Here is a 27,852-nt window from a genome sequence, read left to right as displayed (position 1 = left end):
GGCCTGGGGGGGAGTCATGCTTTGCGGTCTGTAATGTCAGCGGAACAGGAGAAAGATCCCATTTCGCTAAAGAGAGTTCGAGGTAACAGGGCAGGGAGCCGGATGGGGGGATCGGGGAGAGTAGGGACGCGGGGCCGTGCCCTCAGCTGGGAGGCCACGGCGCTCGGTCCGGGCCTAACTCCGCGCAGCCGGCGTCCCGCCCGCGCCGGCCGAGGCTGCAGCGGCCCGGGCGCCCGCTGCCCGCACACAGCGCGCGGAGCCGCCGCTGCCCGCAGACGACGCGCGGAGCCCCCGCTGCCCGCACACGGCGCGCGGAGCCCCCGCTTGCCGACTTTGTCAGCAGGCAGTTAGAGGCGCACTCAGCACCCTGCATACCGCGCTCCTCCCCACCTTACCTCATTCTCAAGACGCGGCACAATAGGCACTTGAAAGGGTGAAAGAGAAGCCGCCCACTGCAGAGACCATGAAGGTTGTGCCCACCCCCCCAAAAAGTAAGTTGGACTGCAGCAGCGTTGACGCTCTCCAGAGGGTGCACGCGGCCTTCGCGTTTCTCCAACCCCCTCCCCACCCCCCAAAAGACAACACGTTTTCAGGTTATTCTCCTTGTTTAAGGAGAAACTATATAAATCCAGAAGGCGTTTTCTTTATTGATAAGAATCAAATCAGTTTTGTACATGATTGATTTGCTTCCTCCTTGCAAAGTAGTTAGGAATTTGACTGCTGCCTTTCTAAGAAAAATCAGGAGCAATGTATCAGACAAAAGATCCTGTATGCAAGTTCACAAATGTCAGGTGCCATCTGGAAATGTGGGACTGCCCTCCAGCTCTTATTTCCAGCTCTTCGTAGGGTTAAGGCTGAAAGTTCCAAAGTTGAAGTAATACTATTCATTAAAAAGATATTCATTGAACATCTACTATTTGCTAGACACTGTTCTTGGCTCTGGGATAGAGCAGTGAACATGGCAGATAGCCTTCACCAAGGAAGAACTTCACACAGTGGGAAAACAATGATAAACAAAGCATATAGAATGGTAAACAGTAAGTCTAGGGGGAAAAACAAAGCACAGTTAGGGATAGGACATACATGTGTGTGGTGGGGTAGTAAGTACGGTCATCATAGGAGGGCTGGCGTGGAAGAAGATGACATTTGATCGAAGACCTAAAGGAAGTGATAGACCAGAGCTGCACAGATAATGTGTGGGAAGAGCCAAAACCAAAAACAAACCCACTGTCGTCGAGTTGATTCCAACTCATAGCAACCCTATAGGACAGAGTAGAACTGCCCCATAGAGTTTCCAAGGAGCGCCTGGCAGATTCAAACTGCTGACCTTTTGTTTAGCAGCTGTAGCACTTAACCACTACGCCACCAGGGTTTCCATGGGAAGAGCAGTGCGGCCAAGAGGAACCGTACATGCAAAGGCCCTTGGACTAGACTAAGCTTCGTGAACAAGAAACAGTGCGTGCAAAGGCCATGGGGCTAGACTATGCCTAGTGAACAAGGAACAGTACGTGCAAAGGCCCTGGGACTAGACTATGCCTATGGAACAAGGAACAGTACATGCAAAAACCCTGAGACTAGACTATGCTTAGTGTACAAGGAACAGCAAAGAAGCTGTTGTAACTGACACAGACTGAGCAAGGCGAGAGAAGTATGAAATGTGCCAGGAGGTGGGACGATTGTGTGTTGGGCTTTGTAGGCCATTTAAAAGACTGGCTTTTACTCTGAGAGGAGCCCTGGTGCAGTGGTTAAGAGCTCAGGCTGCTAACCAAAAGGTCAGCCACTGGAATCCACAAGCTGCTCCTTAGAAGCCCTGTGTTGTTGTTAGGTGCCGTCGAGTCAGTTCCGACTGATAGTGATGCTGTGTACAACAAAATGAAACACTGCCTGGTCCTGCACCATCCTTAAAATTGTTTCTATGCTTGAGCCCATTGTTGCAGCCACTGTGTCAATCTTGTTGAGCGTCTTCCTCTCTTTTGATGACCCTCTGCTTTACCAAGCATTGTGTCCTCCAGGGACTGGTCCTTCTTGATAACATATTCAAAGTATGTGAGATGAAGTCTTGCCATCCTCGTTTTTAATGAGCGTTCTGGGTGTACTTCTTCCAAAACAGATTTGTTCATTCATCTGGCAGTCTATGGTAAGTTCAGTATTCTCCTCCAACACCATCATTCAAAGGCATTTATTCTTCTCTGGTCTTCCTTATTCATTGTCCAGCTTTCACATGCGTATAAGGCAATTGAAAACACCATAGCTTGGGTCAGGTGCACCTTAGTCCTCAAAGTGACATCTTTGTTTTTAACACTTTCAGGAGGTCTGTTGCAGCAGATTTGCCCAGTGCAGTGTGTTTTTTGTTTTCTTGACTGCTGCTTCCATGGGTATTGATTATGAATCCAAGTAAAATGAAATCCTTTACAACTTTAATGTTTCCTCCATTTATCATGATGTTGCTTATTGGTCTGATTGTGAGGATTTTTGTTTTCTTTATGTTGAGGTGTAATTCATGCTGAAGTCTGTGGTCTTTGATCTTCATCAATAAGTGCTTCAAGTCCTCTTCACTACTCTGTCCTATTGGGTCACCATGAGTTGGAATCGACTCAATGACAGTGGGTTTTTGAGTTTAACTCTGAGATCAGGAACTGCTGGACAGTTTTAGGCAGAAGAGTGACTGATCTGACGGATCCTGTTATATTTTAACAGGATTTCTCTGACTGCTGTGTGGAGAATAGATTGTAGAGAATAAGGACTGAAGCAGGGAGCCTAGTTAGGAGGCTATTGTAGTAATCCTTTCATCCAAACAGGGTAAATAAAAAAAAAAAAAAACCAGCTGCTGTCGAGACGATTTTGATTTATGGCTATCCCAAAGTGCTTTATAAATCAGTAAGTGGTAAAGTAAATTTCCAGTTGGTTTAAGTAATAAAGAGATCAAAGACTACAGTCATTCATCTGTCTTTAATTCAGTGTGACTAGAGATTAAACATACATAGAACTGACTTGTAACACAGTGACCATGTGGCATCCAAAAGACACCCACTCGAGAGTATTTAGGTAGAGATTGATTTTCTTAGCTATTTATGCAAAAATGTAATTTAGAGCAGATGTTGTTTTTAAAGGCTTAATATCAGCATAACCTTTCATTTGGTGAAGATTTTCTATTTTAATTAACCCTCTTCTCTGTGGTTATGAGTTGCCAAAGGCTTTAAGGAATAGACTTTTCTGAGATAAAATTATTCCCCTGATATTTTTGCCATGTTATTTTGCCTATTATTATAAACTGCTGTAAGGTTGAAGGAAAAAAAAGAGATATCAAGCGTATATCTTTGAACTCGATTATCAGTCTTAAGTATAATTCTAAATAAAATGGGTGGGTATTTTATTGTGAGCCAAGAGCACAGATATATCTATGTTTTGCTTCAGCTGCTGCTTTTGACACCTTAGTGGTTAGGTGTTGGCTCAGGTGTCAGTTTGAGAGTATTCTGAGAGTTAAGAACCAGAATAAAAGACAAAACATTTTTTAAAATAAAAATCAGTATGGGGAGGAGTTTTATTATAAGTTGTATGCAACCTAATCTTAATAATTAGAGCATTAATTTAGAAAACTTTTTTGAGGTTATTTTATAATCCACAAAAGGTACTGGAATACTCACCTGAGTTCCTCTGAAGCACAATTCAGCTGAGCTTTACTGCCCTGGAAATTTTGTTACAATTTATATCATCAGGCTGGATTCAGGACCTGGTATTTGCAGGGCATAAACGCTTTAGCAGTACTTCTTAAACTATTTCCCACCCGTTGATGTATACAGGCAGGCATTTTTAATGGTTATTTATTTCATGTGTATTACAAAAATATAACTCATCAAAATCCTTGTGCTTAGGGTAAATCTAATATATATAAATATATATGTAATCTGAAGAAATAAGAAAATAATACAGGTGGAACTCAGATATGGCAAAAATTATAATAGCTAGAATAATGAGGAATTTACAGTAGTGTGCTCTGTAGACCAAAAATATAGGACTCACCTGAGATGCTTATTAAAAATGTAGATTCTTCTTCTTAGATCCACAGAATCAGGATTTCTGGGCCATTTCTCTGCATCTTTAACAACATTCCCAGGTGATCCTTACGCACACTAAAGTTTGAGAACTGTTACTTGTCTTAGTTATCTAATGCGACTATAACAGAAATTTCACAAGTGAATGGAACAAACAAGTTTATTCTCTCACAGCCTAGTAGGCTAGAAGTCCAAATTCAGGGCACCAGCTCCAGGGGAAGGCTTATTCTCTCTGTTGACTCTGGAGGAAGGTCCTTGTCATCAATCGTCCCTTAGTCTAGGAGCTTCTCAGCACAGGGACCCCAGGTCCAAAGGACCTCTGCTCCCAGCACTGCTTTCTTGGTGGCATGAGGTCCCTCTGTCTCTGTGCTTGCTTCTTTCTTTTTTATCTCAAAAGAGATTGACTCAAAATACAACCTAATCTTATAAATTGAGTCCTGCCTCATTAATATTAACTGCCTCTAATCCTGCCTCATTAACATCATAGAGGTAGGATTTACAACACATAGGAAAATCACGTCGGATGACAGAATAGTGGACAATCACACAGTACTGGGAATCATGGCCTAGCCAAGTTGACACACATTTTGAGGGGGGACACAGTTCAATTAATAACACTGATCGAACTAGATTGCAGAGGTACAGGGACTGGAGGAAGCTGATTTGTGGTCCTCCAAACTTGTCCTGATATTTGAACATTAGATTGAGAACTACTATTCAGTGGCAAAGTATCTTACTCCTATTTTCTAACAGTTTTTGCCACTCCAAGACATAGCCCTTGATTATAAGACAGTTCCATGATAATAGGTATTACGTCTTGGTTATCTTTTTTGTTTCCCTCTCTTGTCTTTCTAAATTGCCTGGCCCATAGTAAATGTCAGGTGAATAAATGAATACCTGCATTAATTCATCTGTATTTTTATGCTGCTCTCTAATTGTCCACAGCCCGTCATACTACTTACACTTGCCCTTTCCCCTCAGAATTTCACCTGTCATCCTTATTCTATCTGCCATCTTGTTCAGAACTTCTCTTCTGTCCCTGGGTGGCACAAATGGTTTATGCTTGTCTACTAACCAAAAGGCAGGTGGTGCGAACCCACCCAGTGGCACAGCAGAACAAAGGCTTGGCAATCTGCTTCTATAAAGATAACGGCCAAAAAACCACTATGGAGCTCAGTTCTGCTCTTATATGTGGGGCACCATGAGTTGGGATTAACTCGAGGGTGATGGGTTTAGATTTTTGTTTTAGTGTACTCTAAAATAGGCAGTAATGACATTATCAAACATGAATGTGTTTGCTTATATGTTTAGTGGAATACTTGATTGTATAGCTTTGCTGTAGATATATTATTCTGTACTTATACAGAGATCTGAGTATCAGATAATTTTCCTTCAGTAAACAATAAATCATTGTTCCAGCAAAAAAAAAAAAAAAAAGCTTCCCCTTCTCCAATATTCTTAGACATCTATTAGGTGTTGATCTGATGGCCGTATTCATTCTTTTATCCAGCAAGTCTTTATTGAACAGTCACCGTCAGACCGTGGGAAGACATTGGCTAATAAGACATAGCCCGTCTTCAGGAAATTTTTAATTTTTAGTCTAGTATGGGACACAGACATGTTTAGTTACAAGCATCATGATAAGTGGTGTGATCACCTACAGGAGATAAACGAACATATAACCTATCTTTAAGGAAATCCAGGAAGGCCTCACAGAGAAGAGTTCTAATGAGCAGTGGGCGTACCTGTGTCAGAGGCTGTCGGAAGAGCAGCAAGGAGGATGAGGAATGAAAAAGGGGTCTCCCGGAGGTCACTGGTAATTTTTAGAAGATAATTTTGAGAAAATTTGCCAAAAATGCTTTAGCATTTTCAAAGCATTGAAGTTTCAATAAATGATAAAGGTGTGGTGCATAAATCATTTTTAAAAGAAGCTTGGTGGTAAACAGAAAGACACAGCAAAAAACTTGAAGAGAGAGAGTCAAGAGAAAGGTTGTTTATGTGTCTTTTATTTCTTTTTTCTCCCTTAAAAAAAAACCTTAAAACATATTTGTAGACGTAAAGAAGAAGCCAATGTAGAGGGAGAGAGGAGAAACCAGAAAGGTTACAGAAAGGATAATTCATTAACTAATAAGGCATTCAATACATATTCTTTAATATCTATGTGTTAGGCACTCACTGTCCTAGTAGTTGGGGATGAGACAGACAAGCTTCTCATAAAGTAAGTCCCTGCAGAGGAGGGAAAGAGGAGACAGACAAGCCTCTCATAAAGTAAGTCCCTGCAGAGGAGGGAAAGAGGAATAGTATAAAAGATACAAATGAAATCTTAGAGCAAAGAAGTGAATGGAAGAAAATAGAAATTAAGAGATGAAGAAGAATGAAGTTGAAGGCATTCATTTCAGATGGATTACTTTTAATTAGAGGTAGAAATGACACAAGAGATATGTGGATGTATTTTAGAATGAGATTGTAATACAGAGAAGTCCTAAAAGTACTAAAAGTAGACTTTTCTAGAAGATATAGACTATCTTGATGGGGTGATGTGCGTGGAGAATTTGGGTGAAGTTTGGAGAGAAAGCACACTATATATAGTCACAAAGTAGAGGAGAAGAGCTGGTGAGAGAAAGTTTGATGGAAAGAGTTTTTTGTTTTGTTTTTTAATTGGTAGATGAAAGGGCTAGGCAGATTATGGGGGTGGGGGGAAATGAGTTTGGTTTTAGGCACATTAAATGAATATTTCTCTGAGATACTGCATGGTGTGGAATTGAGGTGAGTAGTCTAAGCCAGAATATAGATCTGGAAGTCATCAGTAAACAGGTGAATATTAATTGATACCTTGGGAGTAGCTGAGCTCACCCAAGAGATTGAAAAGTGAGAAGAGAAAAGTGTTGAGAACAGCCCCTTTGGGAACACTGACATTTAGGAGATCGGAGGGAATAGAAGATGCTGGAAAGCAGAATGTGAAGAAGTAGCCAGAGAGTTAGGAGAAAAACCATGTGAGAATGGTGTCACAGATTTCTAGAAGGGGTGGATTTATGAGAGTGAGAGAAATGGATTGTTTTTGACATGAGGTGTCTAATCTGAACTTTCTCCCATATCCCCTAACCTAATGAACACTACCATCATTTATCCAGTGGCCCAAGCCCATCCTCCACTCCCATCCAACGTTGTTTCAACATCCCCAAATCCTAGAGTATCTGTCTCCTTTATATGTTTTTAACTAATCGCCTCCTTGACCTTCCCACAGCTACTCCTTTAGTCCAGGTCTTGCCAGTCTCTTTGATTATTACTTCTTACAGCCACTTATTTAATTCAGTTCTTGTTTATTTCTTTGATAATTACAGTAGCCCTCTCACTGATTTCCTAGCCTCCCATTTAGTCTCCTTTAATCCATTTTCCACATTGCTACTGCTAGTGATAAATAACTACTATATGTTAAGTACTTGGGGCCCCTGGTGGTACAGTTTAGTGCTCGGCTGCTAACTGAAAGGCTGGAAGTTCAAATCTACCCAGAGGCACCTGAGAAGAAAGACTTGGCAGTCTACTTCTGAAAAATCAGCCATTGAGAACCCTATGGAGCACAGTTCTGCTCTGACACACATGAGGTTGCCGTGAGTTGGAATTGACTTGATGGCGACTGGTTCTTTGGGATTGAATTGAGTACTTTCCAAACACTTTGCTGAGTGGTTTAAATGGATCATCTTGCTTAACCCTCGCAACAGCCCTATTTTACAGTCGAGGAACTGGTGGTAGAGACATTAAGTAATATGTGATTAAGTAACATGTTCAGCTTACTCAGCTCATAAATGACAAAGGTAGACTCAAACTTCAGGGCCACCATGTTCCATTGCCATAGTGCCTCCAAAACACAATTCAGTCATGTTGCCCTCCTTCTTCTTTCTTTTTTTAAAATTTTTATTGTGCTTGAAGTGAAAGTTTACAAATCAAGTCAGTCTCTCATACAAAAATTTATATACACCTTGTTATATACTCCTAGTTGCTCTCCCTCTAATGAGACAGCACACTCCTTCTCTCCACACTCTATTTCCGTGTCCATACAGCCAGCTTCTGTTCCCCTCTGCCTTCTCATCTCCCCTCCAGACAGGAGCTGCCCACATAGTCTCATGTGTCCACTTGAGCCAAGAAGCTCACTCCTCACCAGTATCATTTTCTATCCCATCGTCCAGTCCAATCCCTGTCTGAAGAGTTGGCTTTGGGAATGGTTCCTGCCTTGGGCTAACAGAAGGCCTGGGGACCGTGACCTCCGGGGTTCTTCTAGTCTCAGTCAGACCATTAAGTCTGGTCTTTTTACGAGAATTTGGGGTCTGCATCCCACTGCTCTCCTGCTCCCTCAGGGGTTCTCTGTTGTGTTCCCTGTCAGGGAAGTCATCAGTTGTAGCCAGGCACCATCTAGTTCTTCTGGTCTCAGGCTGATGTAGTAGTCTCTGGTTTATGTGGCCCTTTCTGTCTCTTGGGCTCCTACTTACCTTGTGTCTTTGGTGTTCTTCATTCTCCTTTGGTCCAGGTAGGTTGAAACCAATTGATGCATCTTAGATGGCTGCTTGCTAGCGTTTAAGACCCCAGATGCCACTCTCCAAAGTGGGATACAGAATGTTTTCTTAATAGATTTTATTGTGCCAATTGACTTAGATGTCCCCTGAAACCGTGGTCCCCAAACCCCTGCCCCTACTACGCTGGCCTTCGAAGCATTCAGTTTATTCAGGAAACTTGTTTGCTTTTGGTTTAGTCCAGTTGTGCTGACCTCTCCTGTATTGTGTGTTGTCTTTCCCTTCACCTAAAATAGTTCTTATCTACTAATTTTTTTTTTTTTTGCTAATTAGTGAAAACCCTTCTCCTTCCATCCCTCCCCCCTCTTGTAACCATCAAAGAATATCTTCTCTGTTTAAACTATTTTTTGAGTGCTTATAATAGTGGTCTCATACAATATTTGTCCTTTTGCAACTGACTAATTTCACTCAGCATAATGCCTTCTAGATTCCTCCATGTTATAAAAACTTTCACGGATTCATAGTATTCCATTGTGTGAATATACCATAATTTATTTATCTATTCATCCATTGATAGGCCCCTTGGTTGCTTCCATCTTTTTGCTGTTGTAAACAGTGCAGCCATGAACATGGGTGTGCATATATCTGCTTGTGTAAAGGCTTTTATTTCTCTAGGATATATTCCAAGGAGTGAGATTGCTGGATTGTATGGTAGTTCTATTTCTAGTTTTTTAAGGAAGTACCAAATCGACTTCCAAAGTGGTTGTACGATTTTCCATTTCCACCAGCAGTATATAAGTGTTCCAGTATTTCCACAACCTCTCCAACATTTGTTATTTGTGTTTTTTGGATTAATGCCAGCCTTGTTGGCATGAGGTGGAATCTCATCGTCATGTTACCCTCCTTTATAAAACTCTTCAGTGGTTTCCATTGTCTTTAGGATAAAAATCCAGCTTCTTATATTGGCTCTTTTTGATCTGGCTCAAGCCTACCACTTAGTCTTCACATTATTCATGTTCTATTAAATTTTCTCCTCCGTCTCTGTGCTCCAGCCCTGAGGTACTTACATTTCCACTCTAGATGTTGTTTACGGTCTCCCTTGCCTTCAGGTGTTCTTCTAGATATGACCTCTTTTTTCCTACCTTTGCTGGTATACTCATCCTGAAAGCTTCCTCTGAAACCTCTCAGAATGTCTTCCCTGACTCTCCTCCCTCAGTCAGGGTTTTTGGGAGTTCCATGTGTCCCCTCAGCATCTCGTGCTCACCTCTGTCACGGTAGTACTTGTCACATTAAGAGTCCCCCCGCCCCCCAAAATATATATAAAACATTGAGTTTCCTCTAGATTTTGAGACCCTGGAAGGTAATAATTATTATTTTTATTCCCCTAGTTCCAGAAGCTCAGCAAATATTTCTGGAACCTAATTTGATGAATGTTAACAAAGACGTTTCAGTAACTTCAGGTAATCAGCCTCCCTAGTTTGCTTTCCCCAGGGGTGTAGAGGAGTTACCTCTTGGGAAGAGTAAACAAAGCTCTCTCCTAGCACCCTAACCCCAGGCAACCTGAGCAGCCTAAGTCATGTTTGTCTTCAGATTAGACTTAAAGTGTTGGAGTGATTTCAGGCCCCCTTCTTATTCCTGGAGCCCCGGTGGCACAGTGGTTAAGAGCTTGACTGTTAACCAAAAGGTCGGCAGTTTGAATCCATCAGCCATTCCATGGAAAACCCTATGGGGCAGCTCTTCTCTGTCCTGTAGAGTCACTATGAGTTAGAATCGACTCAACAGCAAGGGATTCCTATTCCCAATTGCTATACACCTGCTAATATAAAAATTGCTTTGGATCAAGTAGACACATGAGACTATGTTGGCATCTCCTGTCTGGAGGGGAGATGGGAGGGCGGAGGAGTGAGAAGCTGGCCGAATGGACCCAAAAAGAGAGTAGAGGGAAGGAGTGTGCCATCTCATTAGGGTGAGAGCAATTAGGAGTATGTAGCAAGGTGTATATAAATTTTTGTATGAGAGACTGACTTGATTTGTAAACTTTCTCTTAAAGCACAATAAAAATTAAAAAAAAAATTGCTAATTCTGAAGAACAGCACGGTACTGTGACCCTGGAGCCCAGCTGCCAGGGTTCCTGTTCCAGTTCTGCCATTTACTAGCTGTGTGGTCCTTGGCAAGCTACTTAACATCTCTGTGCATCAGTTTCCTTAACTGCAAAATTAAAATAATAATGATACTTATGGAGTCGTTTGAAGGATTAAATTAGTTAATATGTAGAATGCAGGTAGAACAGTGCCTGGTACATTGTAAGTAATTTGTAAGTGTTTTCTGTTAAAGTCAGAAATAGAAGGTCTAAAATACACTATCTGGTTAAGTAATGTGATCTGCAGTCCCTTTTAGGTATATTTAATTAGTCGATAAATGTAAATGACCATCAGCAGGTTCTTTCTTGTTTTGATTGGAGGTGGATATGAAGAGAACAGAAATGAAGATTTGTTCCTTCTAAGAAGAAAACAGTGAAAAACAGAAATACTGTAAAAGCAGAAACCTCTCAGATTTCAGTTTTGCTGAAAAAGACAAATAGAAGCTGTTTACTACATGATTTTTGTGAATAGCTGCAGCTTTTTTCTCCATTATTTCTGAAGCTTTCTGTTAACAATTTTACTGATTTTATTAATTAAAAAAATTCATTATTAGAGGTGTTATTGTATAGAATCACTTCACACATACATGCCATCCACCTACCCTCCTAGCCTTTACTTTTTTAAGCAACCTTAAACCCCGTGGACCCAGTAGCACGAAGATCATTACTTTGAAGAGTAAAGATGTCACAGGAACCAGAAATATTTGAAACCTTAAATGAGTGATTTTGGGGACCTTCTAAATTTACTGTTTACTGTATGCCCCAGATTGACTTAGGCTCTGGGCATCACATAATGGACACTTTTCTGCCTTGCATTCTAAAAGGAAATAATGAGACTCTTATTTTGGTCATATGAGGCCATTTTAACAGATGCTGAAACTTTTATAATACTGTGTTCACATCCTAGTTTCATGAATATTTCCATTCTGTGGTAGAGACCAGCATTATAAAAGTATGTGTTTAGATGAAGAAAAAGATGTTAGGTAAGATGTTCACATCCATAATAAATGATAGAATACACTGACATTAGATCCCAGACTTTTCTGCTATTATGAAAAACTGGTATTTATTGAGTATGCACTGAGTATGTTGACACTGCTGGATATTAGATGTATTTGATAGGATTATAAATACTATAGAAATGCAGCTCATGGCATAATTTGGTCTAAAGGAAAGCAGAATGAAGACTAATATTTGAGAGCTCACTGTGTGCCAGGCAGTGTGTTAGGTACTTTACATGGTTGTGTCTTTAGTAAGTATAGAACAGGTCATTAAGCCAAACTGACTTGGAATAATGATGAGCAAATCCGTTAGAATTATAAAATATTTTTAAAATAATGCAGGTCATATTACTTATGAGAACAGTAAAAAATAATAAACCAAACATTTTAAATAAAATGAAGTTAAAACCAAAACCAAATCTGTTGCCGTCGAGTCGATTCCGACTCATAGTGACCCTATAGGACAGAGTAGAACTGCCCCATAGGGTTTCCAAGGAGCACCTGGTGTATTCAACTGCTGACCTTTTGGTTAGCAGCCATAGCTCTTAACTGCTATGCCACCAGGGTTTCCAAAATGAGGTTAGGAAATTAAAATTTTAAATACATAAAAGATCTAAAGTTAATAATCACACTTTACAAAAATAAAAAGTACTTACAAATAGAAAAAATAATTTTTATACTTATAAATTGATTTTATACCAAACAAATCCTTGATGTGTTGAATCTTTGAATGGAAAAAAACTGCTTCATTTAATAGATTGGACTCCTTCTATGGACTGTCAGAAGAGAGACAACTTCAACTCCCAGATCAGAATGAAGGTTAAAGGGTAAAAGGAGAGATGTGATTATTATTTTGCTTATTTGAGATCAATTGAATAATGTAGAGTGATAATATAGATAATACAGATACAGAGGCTGCTTGTTCCATTCCTGCCACCACCCTTTCTCACGTCTGCATTCAGAGGGCACTGGGCAGACAGGACTGAAAGGATAAAATAAAGAAGTTTATTACCGAAAGGATCAGAGTGAACAATGTCGTAATAGGCTTTGACAGTCGTGTTTTTCCTTGGCTCTGTGCCCCACAACTCTCAGCTTCTTGCTGAATAGGTGTAGTTTACCCTGCAGAGGCAGCAGCAGCAGGTATACAGAGCAGGAAGAGAGAAGCTTTGGTACCAACAGCCGGGGTAAACTTGAGTGTTAGGATAACACTCACCATAGCCCTAAAACTACCACATTCCCCCCCTCTGGATTCTGACCTTTCACTTCATTTTTAGTGAGAGTCACAGAAATTCTTGGTGGCTTGCACTCTAATTAGAGCCCTGGTGATGCAGTAGTTAAGAGCTATGGCTGCTAACCAAAAGGTTATCAATTCGAATCTACCAGCTGCTCCTTGGAAATCCTATGGGGCAGCTCTACTGTGTCCTGTAGGGTTGCTATGAATTGGAACCACCCAGCAATGGGTGTGGTTTTTGTTTTGCTTTTTTTTCTCATTTTGTATTGTAAGTAGCCCTGATGACCATGAATCTTATCTAATATGACTAATTTAGTCTGGAGAGGAACCACCAGTATGACAGGTAGCAGCCAAGAAGGGCCCAAATAAGGTCAAGAGTCAGAGCCACTGAAAGTGTTACATGGTTAATTCTCTAGATGAACTGTAAGTGGACAACAGAGACTAGTGAGAGCATAAAGATTTGTTTTACGGAGGGAGAAGTTACACTCGTAAATAAAAACTTAATATCATGAAACTCAATTTTCAAAAGAGAATTTAGGTGGTTTTGCTCACAGATAACTTGAAAGTAATGAGTTTATTTAAATGATTCCAGATGTCGTAGTTTTAGTTTATATCTTATAGTAATTATTATTAAATTTTTGGAAAATGAACAGAGGTGGTAGATATTAACTGTTAAGAGTATATTTTGTCCATCTTTAAATTACAGCATTGTAATTGTAAAATTACAGTTACTCAGCAGTATTAAGAATGTAGGAAATGATAATTTAGATATTCTAGATTAGAAATTGGAGATTGGTTTATTAATAATCATTTTTATTTTTAAGAATTATGTTTTTCTGTTAAACTTTTGAAATATGAAAAAATGACATACCCATGACAGATGTTAGGAATGACAGGGCTTTGAAGTTTGGTGCCTTTGTTTACTTATATAACCACTTTATTATTGGACCTCTAAGGCCTTGCTAGTTCTTTTTCTTACCAGACTCCTCAGTATGACTAGGTATCCAGACTCAAGAAGAACACATTTGTCTGTTCAGTATGTCAGTATATGCTGTTATGGCAAACTGTATGCAAATTATTAATCTGGTATCATCAGTCCATTTTATATAGCCTACTGAACAGTTATAAATTGGTATAGGTTTAGTCATTCTTGACCTATCAAATTTTTAATGAATGACCTTGAGGGGTGGAGTGGATCTCACTATTAGTTCTTTACTCACCATCTACCCAAGGGAGATTATCACATCAAATTAGAATTAAAAGATAGGAATTCTTTTAGTTTAAACTGGAAGTTTCTGTTTTTGCCCCAGAGGAAGACAGTATGTGCCTAAAATTTTAAGGAGGCAAACTAGTATTCTACAGCTAGATAAACCTAGTTTATCAATCAAAGAAACTCAAGCAACCAAGGAAAATATAGATAAATTGAACTTCATCAAAACTGAAAAATTTTGGTGCATCAAAGGACATCAGCAAATGGGAGAAAAGACATCCACAGAATGGGAGAAAATATTTGCAAATCATGTATCTGATAAAGGTCTAATATTCAGAGTATCTAAAGAACTCTTCAAACTTAACAACATAAAGACATCCTAATTATTAAAAGATGGACAAAGAACTTGAATAGACATTTCTCCAGAGAAGATATACAAATGGCCAGTAAGCACATGAAAAGATGTTCAACATCATTAGTCGTTAGGGAAATGAAAATCAAAACCACAATGAGATGGCACTTTATACTAACTAGGATGGCAATTAAAAAAAAAAAAACTGGAAAATAACACATATGGGCATGTACGTGGAGAAATTGTAACCTTTATTTATTTAGGGTGAGAGTGTAAAATAGTGCAGCTGCTGTGGAAAACCGTTTGTCAGTTTGTTTCCTTTATCCTAGTAAGTATATTGATTGATTTCTATATATTGAATCACCTTTGCCTTCCTGGGATAAATCCCACTTGGCATGGCATATATCTCTCTTAATATGCAGCTGGATGCAGTTTGCAAATATTTTGTTGAAATTTTTGCATCTATATTTATAAAAGATACTTGTCTGTAATTTTCTTTTCTTGTAATATCTTTAGCTTTGGTATCAAGATACTACTGGCTTCATAGAATGAGTTAGAAAGTGTTCCCTCCTCTTCTGTTTAAGTGGGTATTGTGTTAAGTCGCCAAGTTTGTGGTAATTTGTTATGCAGCAGTAGAAAACTAATATAGCTGCCACAGAAAACAGCCAGAAAGTATGTGCCTCCTGATGGAAGAATGGACCACTACCTGTGAAACAGCCTTGCAAAAAAAAAGAAAGAAAGAAAAACAAACCAAAGCCTGAATCTGATCAAGCCACTAGTTGAGATCCAACTACCAGTTTACAGTTAATGAGGAGCATGTTAAACTGTGGCAAGGGGACAAATCAGCAAAATCCAGATGTTATCAGAAAGATTTCAGGCAGGAGAACATATACCACACTCACACTCAGTTTAATGTAACTTATAAGGAAGTTCTTTGAACAGGTGTTAAAGGAGTGAAAAAGCAGAAAGAGAAAATGAGGAAACATGGAGACAGTAACTGCAAGAAGCAACTATCAAACCGAGAGCTGAAGGAAGAAAGAATGAAGTTGGGTTATTAGAACCGAGAAGCTTGGAAGAGGGTCTGTGGAGCTTGGACTCGACTCTGAGATTGGGCCTCTGCCCAGCTGGTACTGATACCTCTGAGGGGCAAGTTGAAGCTGGTTTTGGGAGGGGGTGGGAAGCTGGAGACTGGGAACAACTGCCAGGTTCAGAGTGAGGGCTGTCGTTGGGGCGACATAGGAACAGCAAGGTCCAGAGTGAGGGCTGTTGTTGGGGTGACATAGAAACAGAAAGGTCCGGAGTGAGGGCTGTGGTTGGGGCGACATAGAGACAGCAAGGTCCAGAGTAAGGGCAGTTGTTGGGGTGACATAGACAGCAAGGTCCAGAATGAGGGCTGTTATTGGGGTGACATATAGACAGCAAGGTCCAGAGTGAGGGCTGTTGTTGGGGTGACATAGAAGTAGCAAGGTCCAGAGTGAGGGCTGTTGGGGTGACATAGAAGCAGCAAGGTCCAGAGTGAGGGCTGCTGTTGGGGTGACATAGAAGCAGCAAGGTCCAGAGTGAGGGCCGTTGTTGGGGTGACAGAAGCAGCAAGCAAACAGGAAGGAGCAAAAACTTTCTCACCTCCCCTAGCCACCTTTCTGGGATCCCTCTAGTGCTCCTGTTGAAGAGCCTGACAAAGGAGAAATGTAATTTTTAAAAAAGTCTCGGTCCCAGCATTACTAAGGACGGGTTTGGAGCTCAAAGACCATAGCTTAATAATTGGTGCAATAATCAACTCAGTTCTTTCAATTAATAAATTTTAAGAAAAAAATACATTGATGGAGGAGAAACCTATTAATTAAAAGACCTATCAACTCATTGTAATGTGTGGATCATATTTGGATCCCAAGCTAAACAAACCGTAACAAGTATTATGAGATACTTATATTGGATATCAGATTTATTTTTAATTTTCTTAGAGGTAAGAATGGTATTATGGTTATTCTTTTAAAAGTTCTTAGCTTTTGGCGATCCAGTCTGAAATATTTAAAGATAGAATGATATGATGTCTGGAATTTGTTTCCCAATAGGACTGGAGGAGGAGAAGTGAAGGCGGTGTTGAAGGGACAAGATTGACCACATATTGGTGGTGGTTAGGGTGGATGACGGATATATGAGGTTACTTTTACTCTTCCTTCTTCTTCTCCTTTGTATATGTTCAGAATTTCCCATAGTAAAAAGTTTTTGAAAAATGGACAAAGTTGTCTTGTTAAACCTTTTTTTAACCTCTTAGATTGACAGGAAGCTTTTCTTGATCATAAACACTGATAGTGAGAAAACCAGTTCTGGTATACAGTTTTGCATTTTGACGATGTCTAAGAATTACAACACACATACCTTCGATGCCGTAATTCCAGTTCCAGGTGTGACGTGTACATGTATGTGAAGACATTTGTACATGGATTTTCACTGAAGCAATAGCAAAGGTTTGGAAACAACCTAAATATCTAACAATGGAGAGGGAACTAGTTTAATAAATTATGGTGCAATCATGCTATGAAACACTATCCAGTTATTAGAGAATGAAGCAGCTCTGTAAGTACTGACATGGAATGATCTCCAAATAAGAAAGCAAGATACAGACCAGTGATTATAGTTTGCCATACTATGCTGTCATTTGTGTACTCTCCAAAAAGGATATTATACTTGAATCTGTCTAGATTGTCTTTGGAAAGATAGAAACTGTTGCCTCAGGGACAGGGAACCAAATGCCTGGGGGAGTTCAGGAGTGGGAGGAAGACTTTCTTTTTCACTGAAAGTACAATAAAAAATACTTTGAGAGCAGAGATGAATCACTGTTTTGGGCTGTAAGTATGGGGAAAACTTTATGAAGAACAAAGATAATAAAAGCTTACAATTGCTTTTATCTAACAAAAATAGAAAACAGTAACAGGTAATGATAATAAAAAAAATAGCTATCGCTAAATATAAAATGATTTTACTTACAAGTAGAAATGTCATCTGGATTTTAATTTTTTTTTAAGGTGGTGATAGTGGACTGGATGGGTTAGGAGGACCAGGTGTACAGCTAGGAAGCCCAGATAAGAAAAAGCGCAAGGCAAATACACAGGTAAATTGACATTTTCTTTAGTGACATTTTTTCTTCTGTGGTATGATCAGGTTGATGAAGTAAATTTAAATTTGCTTATAGGTTTTATTTCCTATCATCATTCAGAACCTAATAGTGCATTCTGCAGTGATTATATATATATATGTAAATATATATACAATGTATGTATACAAATATGTATATAAAATATTTATATATATATATTTTTTAACTTTGCAACCAGTAGCTTTTGCTGGCCAGTTGGCCTGGAGTAGATACTGGAAGAAGAAGGAAATGTGGGCAGAAATATTGAAGTGTTTCTTATTAAAACTAATTTAAGGGGTAGATTTTTAAAAAGCAGAAATGCCTATAATCCTATTAAAAGATTGAAAAATACCTGAAAACACATTTAGCCTGAAATGATGTTACACTGTGATAGTAACTCAGTATTATGTGTAGCTGGTTAATCAGTCGTGGGGGAGACATCCTTTGTGTAACCCGTGGCTCTAATAGTTACAGATTCAGGCTTTCATGTTCTTATTCTCTATAAATTTGAAGCATTCTTCTTATGATAAAGGCTATGCATAAGTACATGTGTACAGATTACATTTTTTTTCTTTTTTCATTTTGGCCACCATCTGTTAAATTTACCAGGTGACTAAAACTGGCCGTTTATTTTTCCAGTCTGAGAGCTACAGCTTTGGGAATACTTTACATAGCTTCACCCTGAAGTTAAAATTTAGATCCTGCTTATTGTTATTTAATTTTATGACTACCTATCTTTGATTATAATGCTTTAGTATTTTAAGTGAAAGATGCTAGAGTATTGGCAAGCATGTTAAACAAAAATTATGATGAGAAAGCTGTCTTGGAAAGCTAAATAATTTGGAGGTTTTAAGTAAAAATAGAATTGTGCTCAGAAAAGCATATCTTATGCCCTTTCCTAAAAGAAACTTACATATTTTTATCATTAAGTATAATTAAATATAAACATGAATTGGACTTGAGAGGTCAAGTGAATTAAACTTCTGTGACATTGCAGGAAAAGTTGACCAAAACCAGGTTCATAGGTGTTAAGATAACAGGAAAATGTTAATGACTTCTTTGATCAAAACCATGTGTTTTACTTTGCCTTCTCATTTCAGGGGCCTTCTTTTCCTCCATTGTCTGAGTATGCGCCACCACCAAATCCAAACTCAGACCATCTAGTGGCTGCTAATCCGTTTGATGACAACTATAATACTATTTCCTATAAACCACTACCTTCGTCAAATCCGTATCTTGGCCCTGGTTATCCTGGCTTTGGAGGCTATAGCACATTCAGAATGCCACCTCACGTTCCCCCCCGAGTGTCTTCCCCGTTCTGTGGTCCTTACTCTCTCAGGAATCAGCCACACCCATTTCCTCAGAACCCTCTGGGCATGGGTTTTAATCGACCTCATGCTTTTAACTTCGGGCCACATGATAATTCAAGTTTTGGAAATCCATCTTATAATAATGCACTAAGTCAGAATGTTAACATGCCTAATCAACACTTTAGACAAAATCCTGCTGAAAACTTCGGTCAGATTCCTCCACAGAATGCAAGCCAAGTATCTAACCCTGACTTGGCATCTAATTTTGTCCCTGGAAATAATACAAATTTTACTTCCCCATTAGAATCTAATCATTCTTTTATTCCTCCCCCAAACAATTTTGGTCAAGCAAAAGCACCACCCCCAAAACAAGAATTTAGTCAAGGAGCAACCAAAAACACGAATCAAAATTCCTCTGCTCATCCACCTCACTTAAATATGGATGACACAGTGAATCAGAGTAATATTGAACTAAAAAATGTTAATCGAAACAATGCAGTAAGTCAAGAGAATAGCCGTTCCAGTAGTGCTGAAGCCACAAATAACAACCATGCAAATGGGACACAGAGTAAGCCACGACAAGCTCGAGGCACAGCCGAGGCCTGTGCCACCGAGAAAGGCAGTAAATCCTCTCTCCACCCAAGCCGCCACGGCCATTCATCTTCTGACCCAGTGTATCCTTGTGGAATTTGTACAAATGAAGTGAATGATGATCAAGATGCCATCTTATGTGAGGCTTCTTGTCAGAAATGGTTTCATCGGATCTGCACTGGAATGACCGAAACAGCTTATGGCCTCCTAACTGCAGAAGCGTCAGCAGTGTGGGGCTGTGATACCTGTATGGCTGACAAAGATGTCCAGCTCATGCGCACCAGAGAAACGTTTGGTCCACCCACTGTGGGCAGTGATGCGTAAACACAGGCATTAACTCGAGCGTCTCACCGGCGGATTACAGAGGTTTGGTGACACAGGATTTTAACGTTCTACATTATTTTTTTAAATGCACACACAGAGGTGATTTATCTTTTAGTTTTTATGAATATTCCACTTCAGTAGTAGGACAAGTTTTGTATTGTCTTTGTTGGCTCTCGTAAATGAGAATAATATATATGGGGGTGCTTTAGAAAGCACCGTACAGATAGGTGTTAGTTGTTGTTGCTTATCATAAAACACAAAAGCCTCTTGAAGCTTCAAAATAATATCCAGCAAATGTAGGCAAGTTTTAACTTTTAAAAGTTAGAATCATTGAAAGATGTATATTTCATTGCTGAACTTTGAAGGTGTCATGTTCAACATTTAGTTCGAAACGTTTTTCAAGTATATACTTAACATGTTTTCAGAACAAAATGTGCATAGCTATAATATTAGGGGAAGCATGGATGTTTTTAATGAATGTTTTAAAAAATATTAGTGTATGACACCAGATACGTCAATCACAAGATAATTCCTTGAAATTGGTGACTTTGATATTTCCAAGTCAGTCTTTCCAGGATATCTGTTTGTACAGGTAGGAGACAGATCTTAGGATATAGTAGAAGCTCAGTATTGATTAACTTGTGGATTGTACCACATGAAATTGCTAATATTCAGTCACTTGAAAATTGAACACAATTAGTAGAGTTGATGTAAAGTATGTTTCCAGTTGTGCTATTTAGAATTATAACAGGATTATGCCCTTCAATTTTCTTTGATTATTGAGCTATTTTTTATAGAAAAAAAGAAAGTATCCCCAGAAGAATTGAGGATACTTTTTTTATGACTTTAAACTAGGATATATTGCAAATAAGGCAGGTAGAAACATCAATTTGGCCTGCTAGCAAAAAACTCCTCAGTGGTGGTTTAAAAATTTTTGTTTGGAACCCGATTTTCAGAAATGAGCCTCAGAGGGAATCAGAATCCATTTTGAACAAAGATCAAGTTTAAGGTTAACTCACAAACCGCAATTCGTAGCCTGGCAGCTGACCTGGGAGTTTCTGTCGTGACTTGGAGGAAGTGTACAAAATCGACAAGAGAGTACCCTCTTGAGAAGTGATAAAAAATGGAGACAGTTTGAGATGTGCGCATTAAGATTCAAAACAGCGAAAAAAGATTTTAAACAGCAAAAACCCATTTTTGAAGTGGATCGTAGCTTATGACCAAAAAAAAAAAAAAAAAGGATACTGTATCACAACTGACAGCAGTTTATACAATGGTTGGATGTTGATGAAGCTCCCGAACATGCGCAGTTTGTACAATGGTTGGATGTTGCTAAAGCTCCCGAACATGCGCAGTTTGTACCATGGTTGGCTGTTGATGAAGCTCACGAACATGCGCAGTTTGTACAATGTTTGGCGGTTGATGAGGCTCCCGAACATGCGCAGTTTGTACAATGGTTGGCTGTTGATGACGCTCCCGAACATGCGCAGTTTGTACAATGGTGGGATGTTGCTGAAGCCCCTGAACATGCGCAGTTTGTACAATGGTTGGCTGTTGACGCTCCCAGACATGCGCAGTTTGTACAATGGTTGGCGGTTGATGAAGCTCCCAAACATGCGCCAGCATTATCACTGCAACCCAAAAAGGTCTGAAGACCGTGTGTATGGGGGTCTGCGAAAGGGATAATTCATGGCTATTTAAATCTGAAACAATGACAGCAACAACATATTGTCAAGAAATCAAAATGACGCCTGAAAAATTTGATTTAAAAATGTCTTTCCATTAACAAACACTTTTACTTACAGCACTTGACCTCGCATGTCATATACCACTGAACTGGTTTATAAAATTATGTCATGTCCACCGTAGTCACCGGACCTTCATCCAATGGATATCATCTTTATCATCATATGTAGCTTTTTCTAAGAGACAACACACTCCCCAATTGAGAAGCAGTAACTGGAGAATTTGATCAATTTATACAGTCCAACAAATTATGAATTTTATAAAAGTGAAATATGCTATTTAATATCCTGTTAGAGAAAAAAAGTTAATGCTCCTGGTGCATATTTTGATTTTGAGTAAAACTGACTTTTTAAAATACAGTGTTTTAATTTTGACCTGCAAAAACAGCAATTTCATATGGTACAAGGTAATAATAATAGTTTTCTCCATTTACCCCCTTGACTAGTCAGAGGTGAGTACAAAGTATTTTCAAAAGTCGTGAAATATATATCTTTACAATGTTAGGAAACAAAATGATACGAACTCTAGTATTAGGTACTCCTTTGTGTGTGAACTTTACCAGCTGAAGTAGGTTAAAATGCAGTATATTTGGCTGACTGACATTTGATGATATTCAGTAGTATACTTGAAGATCTCATTTTGCTAATGCTGTATTTTTTGTTAGAGATATGTAATTTTTTAAATGTGTAGGGGTCTAGTTGTTTTCTCTTGAAATTCCAGTGAGTGCTGACTTTCAAGAAATGATGCACTGCATGCCGTGTGCCAGTCCTAGCATCAGACCATGATTTCTTATGACTGAGCAGAGTAGATGCTGTGAGTAGGACCTTCTAGTGCTCTCAGGAGTTAACATTTCATGTGATAGTACTTGAGTTGTGCGCCGTTGTTAAGGTTGATTATGCAGTGTCTTAGCCCTATGTTGCTTACAGTGTCAGTAGTTAACTGTTTTTGTGAAAATGAAATAACCGCTCCCAGCTAATCTAAAGATACTTGGTTTGCAATATGATTCTTTCATTTCCCATTTCCAAGTAGTAGTTTTTAAAAACTTACAAACAAGTGAATTTTTATTCACATGTTTAGACCCTCAAAGCACCTTACTTAAATAAGAATCTGTAAATATTCAAAAGAAAAACACGTAGTTGATTCTGGCAATGAATCCTAGCCAAAATATCATCATAATTGATGAATGTTTGTATTCATTTAAGTTAATAATTTCCTACTAGTTCCACATTTGTCTCTCCGTGACACTAAGTCAGAGTTGTCTAGATGCATTTTGGTAGGAGAATGATGAAGTGTAACAATGGTCCAATGCTAATTTGCCCACTTTGACCCAAACAAAGCCATTATACAAATTGATATGGTTTTCTTAGGACAAGCAGTGAGCTGTCCTGACTTTAAAACTGTGCAGCGGTGGGAAGAAACGCATACAGGTGGAATACTCATCCAGAAACATTGCATCTGCTCTGGTGTAATCCTTATGTACAGAAAATCATACACACACAGTAACTATCAGGAAATCATAGGAGTTTCTCCTACATTGTCAGGTTTTGCCAAAGTTCAGCCTGACTAGCTGTCAGCAGCCAGGCTCCCTGACCCAGGCCAGGTTACTTATGGGAAGGAAGTGTAAAGGCATTGGTTCCTTTCTCAGAGCTGCTTGTTCACTCACTGGAGAATCCCTGACCCACTTGCTTCTGGATGCTACTGGGCTCACTAAGACTGACAGAGCTTTGCTTGTAGAAGAAAATAAAATGTTCTTCAGATAGAATGCTTAGAATTAGATCTTTGGTCAGTGTTTTCCTTTTGTGTGAAATACTTTAAAGTACTGCTGTTATGATTCTTATCCAATTAGAAAGCTGTGTAAATAAAGCTGAAAAATGTACTAGTGCTTATTCTTCATAGGTAAACACTATATCAAGAAATTCAGTGTTTGTTTTCTTTGATTAGACTCCCAGCTCTGCCTAGTGGTAGGGAAAACAAAACAAAACCAAACCTCTTAATAGTATAGGTCACCATGAAATCTGCCAATTTTTATCACCCCAATAAAATAATTAGCAAGAATCTTTCATCTAAATTCTTTCAGACATGTTTGTCTTGAGCATATTGAGTGCTAATACTTACTGTCCAGCAAACTGTAGTAATTGTGTTTAACAGCAAGAGAGTATATAAGCAATAATTTTGTTTAAGGAAGCTCTGAAGAGTTTGGATTTTTTTTTTGCTGGTGTAGAAAGGGTCCATATGCCTGCACATTTGTGCTATTTTGGATTTTTTTAATTAAAAATATTTAACTAAAATCATCCAGGCTCCCAAAGTTCATTTGTAAATAGTGGTCTAGAACTCTGTATAAAATGATTAGATTCCTGGGGACACTCCTAAAAGTTTATTTAAACCATAATGTAGTTAACCAATAGTATCATTCCGAGGTGTCAGTCTTCTTTAGGGAACCCATCACTGTCAGAGAGAGAAAGAAGCAGAGGTCTTTCCTTGTTCCTGATGTGTAAGATTAAGTTCTTTGGTGTGTTTCCTAGTTGCCCTAAATTCACCAGCAGAATGCTACATAAACAGACTTGCTTTCCCCCTCCTGGATTCTCTGTACTTCAAAACTTCTTATCTTTCCTCCGGCCAAATTCTCGTTTCTTTATGTAGCAGTGGTTGGCCAGGTTTTAAGAGAAAAGCAAGCATTTTTCACTAAGAGGTGAATGAAATTAGTGAAGCAAGTGGGATTAAATTTCTTTAAAAAAATACTTTATTCAGAATGAACCTTTAATATCTAATATTTCAGACAATATTACCACATTCTAGGCACTGTGATAAGCATTATTTTTAGTGAGTTGATTGATACTGTCTTGGGATTACTTCCCAATTTCCTTCAAATTGTGGCTTTTCACAGCTTCCTTTCCTCTGCTTCTGAACTCAGTTTTCTCCCAAGTTTTATGTAACTGCCCCTTTCTCTCTCCTCCACCTATCCCGTAAAAAAATCCCGTAGAGCAGTATAAAAGTCAACTGTGCATTTGCCAACTCTTGGTGGTACAATGATGGGTTTGGAGATACCCCTGGAGCGAGTTGGCTAGGATGGCATTAACATGTCCCAAGATAAGTGGTCCAGGGGAGATGAAGGGAAGAAAGTGGCCGTCCATAAGCCAGGCATTAATACAGCAGAGGCTGCCTGCATGCACTTGAAAACTGTAATGAAACCTAGTGGATGAACTTCATCTTTGTTGTGTTTTGTCCATAATACGTGACTTGCTGTTATACTAGGACTTACTCTAAATACGTGTACCTTTCTTGTTCTCTAGTTGATGTAGGTGATGTTGCTTGTTAGTTAAAATATTATCTTTTATAAAAGAAAGTCCTGCTTCTTATCATGATGTATGTGACTTAAATGACTGTTTCATATTAAAACTATTTCTTCCTTATGTACTGTTTACATATACCTCTTTTTGGGATATTAGTTCAGTACTTTTATATAAATCTGAGTGTGTTCCACATTGGTGACATGTATTTTTGCAGTAATTTTTTGTTTTGTTTTTAGAGCATGTCTGAGGTAACACATGCACTAGTGCTGTGGTCTGTGGCAAAATTACTGTAATTCAAATTGGAACAAAATGTTTCCAGACTTTGTCCAACATTTATTCCTATGGCAAAGGAAATTACTATGTAATACTAATTATTTCTTATGCTGGTATGTTTTAAGCTACTCTATGAAGTATGTGAAACATCAATATTTATGGATTAGTAGATGGCCTGATGTCTTTGAAATGAGAGGGCAAAATTTGCTGTTAGCAATTCATGCATTCATAACACAATAAATACTTCTTAAAAATTTGATCTTCCACTTACAGGTATGATTTAATAAGAACTTAATATCTTAAGGGACAGTGCATATTAGGATGTTTTCTTTTTCTTTTTTAGCCTCTACTATTAAAACGATATACTAGACTTTAAACTTACGTGTTCCAGTTAAAAAAGATAATCATTCACTCCCTTATAACCAGAATAAGAAATCTTTACTTACTAAATAAATTTATGCTTAGGATAGCATAAAACTCCACTAATTTACTTAGGATTTGTAATTATCGATACAAGGACTTGAATGGTGTTTGCTTTGTACTATCTGATGAAAGGATTTGTTCATAAAACTCATAACCAAGGTTTTGATCTCGAGGGCAATTTTTAAAAGCTTTTTAGAAGCATTTATTTTAGAATACTAGCTAAAAAGCATTCTTACTAAGTCATTAAAACAAATACCCAAAGGAACTATATTAGGTAGTACGCCAATACAAATTTGTATATTTAAAATTATATGCTTGAAAGAATACTTGAGTGCTTAAACTGCATATCTCTAAAATATTCAAATTTTTAGATATCAATTCAAACTACCCTGAATTAGTGTGGTCTTACTATCAATGATGTATGCTACAAAATGGCTACCTATTTTATATTAGTGGTATCTCTATAGAGCAGCATTTTAGACATGGTTGTGGCATATTTTGTACATTTCATTGTCTGCTATTGATAGGATTGAGATAGCAATAAACCTGATTTGGTTCTTAACATTTTTAATGCCAGGTACTGTACTGTTTCATGATCCCATTACAGTTGACGTTAGTGCCCAATATTTTCATGGGTCTATTTTTTGTGTTAAAATTTAGTGTTACATGTTAGGGGTTTATTTTTGTCTTGTATTTTCATGCATAATCTTTCAGAACTGGGTCCGTTTCTGACTAAATCATAGATATTTAAAGAAGTATTAATAGTAAATGATTCATGAATTGCTTTGTGGAAAATTAAAGCACGAATGAAATGACTAGATTACCCCAAATTGTTTATTTTCTTTGCATGGCTAGTGTACAGGTTACAATTTTCAGAGAAATAAAATTGGCTTGGTAACTGATTGGATATAGTAGATAATGGATAGTTTGACTGTTTAAGGGCTTCCAAGTGTTAAGTACAGTCTCAATTTTTAATTACTTTGTGATAGTCATTATAAATAGTAATAATCCAATTCTTTTTCTTTTTGAGGTATTTAACTCTTAAAAATTTTCCCTTCTCATCCCTTTCCCTTCTTCCCTATACACCATGCTAGAATTTAAAATTGGAGGAGTTTAGTTTGTCTTCCACATTTTAGCTTTTTATTCTGTAGGTAAGTAGTTAGACAAGTAGAGGTGCTCTGTCCAAACAGTCGGTGTTATTGTTGGCCATTGTTTTCAGGGATAATGTTAAGTGTCATGTGTATTGTATAAGGAATGTTGTTTATCGGTCTATAGACCTACTATTCCTAAAAATAATGTATAGCAGGCTTTCTTGAACAGTATGTATTCCCAATTTCTTTCCTATAGTGTTATTTTGCTTCAGATTCTTTTAAATAAAGCTAGTTTTTAAAGAGAAAACAACTGCTTTTTAAGTTCTTGACTTTCATCAGGACAAGTAGGTGTGAGAATCTTGGCTTGGGGCGGGGAGATATCAGAGAAAACTACTAAATTTCATATTCTTAACTTTTACGTTTTATTGAATTTACTTGATGCTTATGTAAGAGTGCCCTTCTATGCTCTATTCTGTTTTCTCTGTCTGTCCCTACATTAGTAAGTTTCCAAAGTTGATTAGTGGTTACAAGGGGCAGGTGGGAGAGGGAGATGGGGGTTATTGCCTAAGGAGCTCTGAGTTTCTGTTAAGGGTGAGGGAAGAATTTGAAAACAGTAGTGGTGAGAGTTACACAACATGCTTAATGTGATTAATGTCAGTGAATAGTATGAGTAAAAACGTTGAAACAGTAAATGTTTTGTTATGTGTATTTTATCACAGTTTTTTAAAAAATAGAAAAATCCAAATATTAAATGATTGTATAGTTTAAATTATTTTTAAGGCCATCTGTATGATGGAAAACTGTAGAATTGAAACTTCATATTGTATAAAAAACGATCTAATTATTAAGTGAAAAAAGTTTAGAGGAATGGTAGGTTATATACAGAATGATGAGTTTCTAAAAGTCTGACATGATTAGTTATCTAGTGCTGCTGCAACAGAAATACTACAAGTGGGTGGTTTTAAAGAATAGAAATTTATTTTCTCATAATTCAGGAGGCTAGAAGTCCAAATTCAGGGCACAGCTCTAGGGGAAGGCTCACTCTCTTGGCTCTGAGGTGAGGTCCTCGTCTCAGCTTCTGTAACCCCGCATTCCTCGGCGCCTTGACTGTCTCCATGTGACAGCTACCATTATCCCATTTGTGCTTTCTCTCTGTGTCTAACCTTCTCGTTTTATA

At 38.3% G+C, this 27,852-nt stretch overlaps 1 protein-coding gene across 1 annotated transcript; it reads left to right on the top strand.

Annotated features, from left to right (window-relative positions):
• On the top strand, positions 1 to 27,407 carry PYGO1 (pygopus family PHD finger 1). Its single transcript, XM_049905843.1, has 3 exons — positions 1 to 82; positions 17,518 to 17,603; positions 18,728 to 27,407. Exons 1-3 carry the CDS (start codon positions 34 to 36, stop codon positions 19,850 to 19,852), a joined length of 1,260 nt encoding a protein of 419 aa, XP_049761800.1. The 5' UTR covers positions 1 to 33; the 3' UTR covers positions 19,853 to 27,407.
• The last annotated feature ends 445 nt before the right edge of the window (positions 27,408 to 27,852 follow it).

The sequence above is a fragment of the Elephas maximus genome, chromosome 13 (genome assembly GCF_024166365.1).
Source record: "Elephas maximus indicus isolate mEleMax1 chromosome 13, mEleMax1 primary haplotype, whole genome shotgun sequence".
NCBI lineage: Eukaryota > Metazoa > Chordata > Mammalia > Proboscidea > Elephantidae > Elephas > Elephas maximus.
This window is presented reverse-complemented; position numbering and strand designations above follow the sequence as displayed.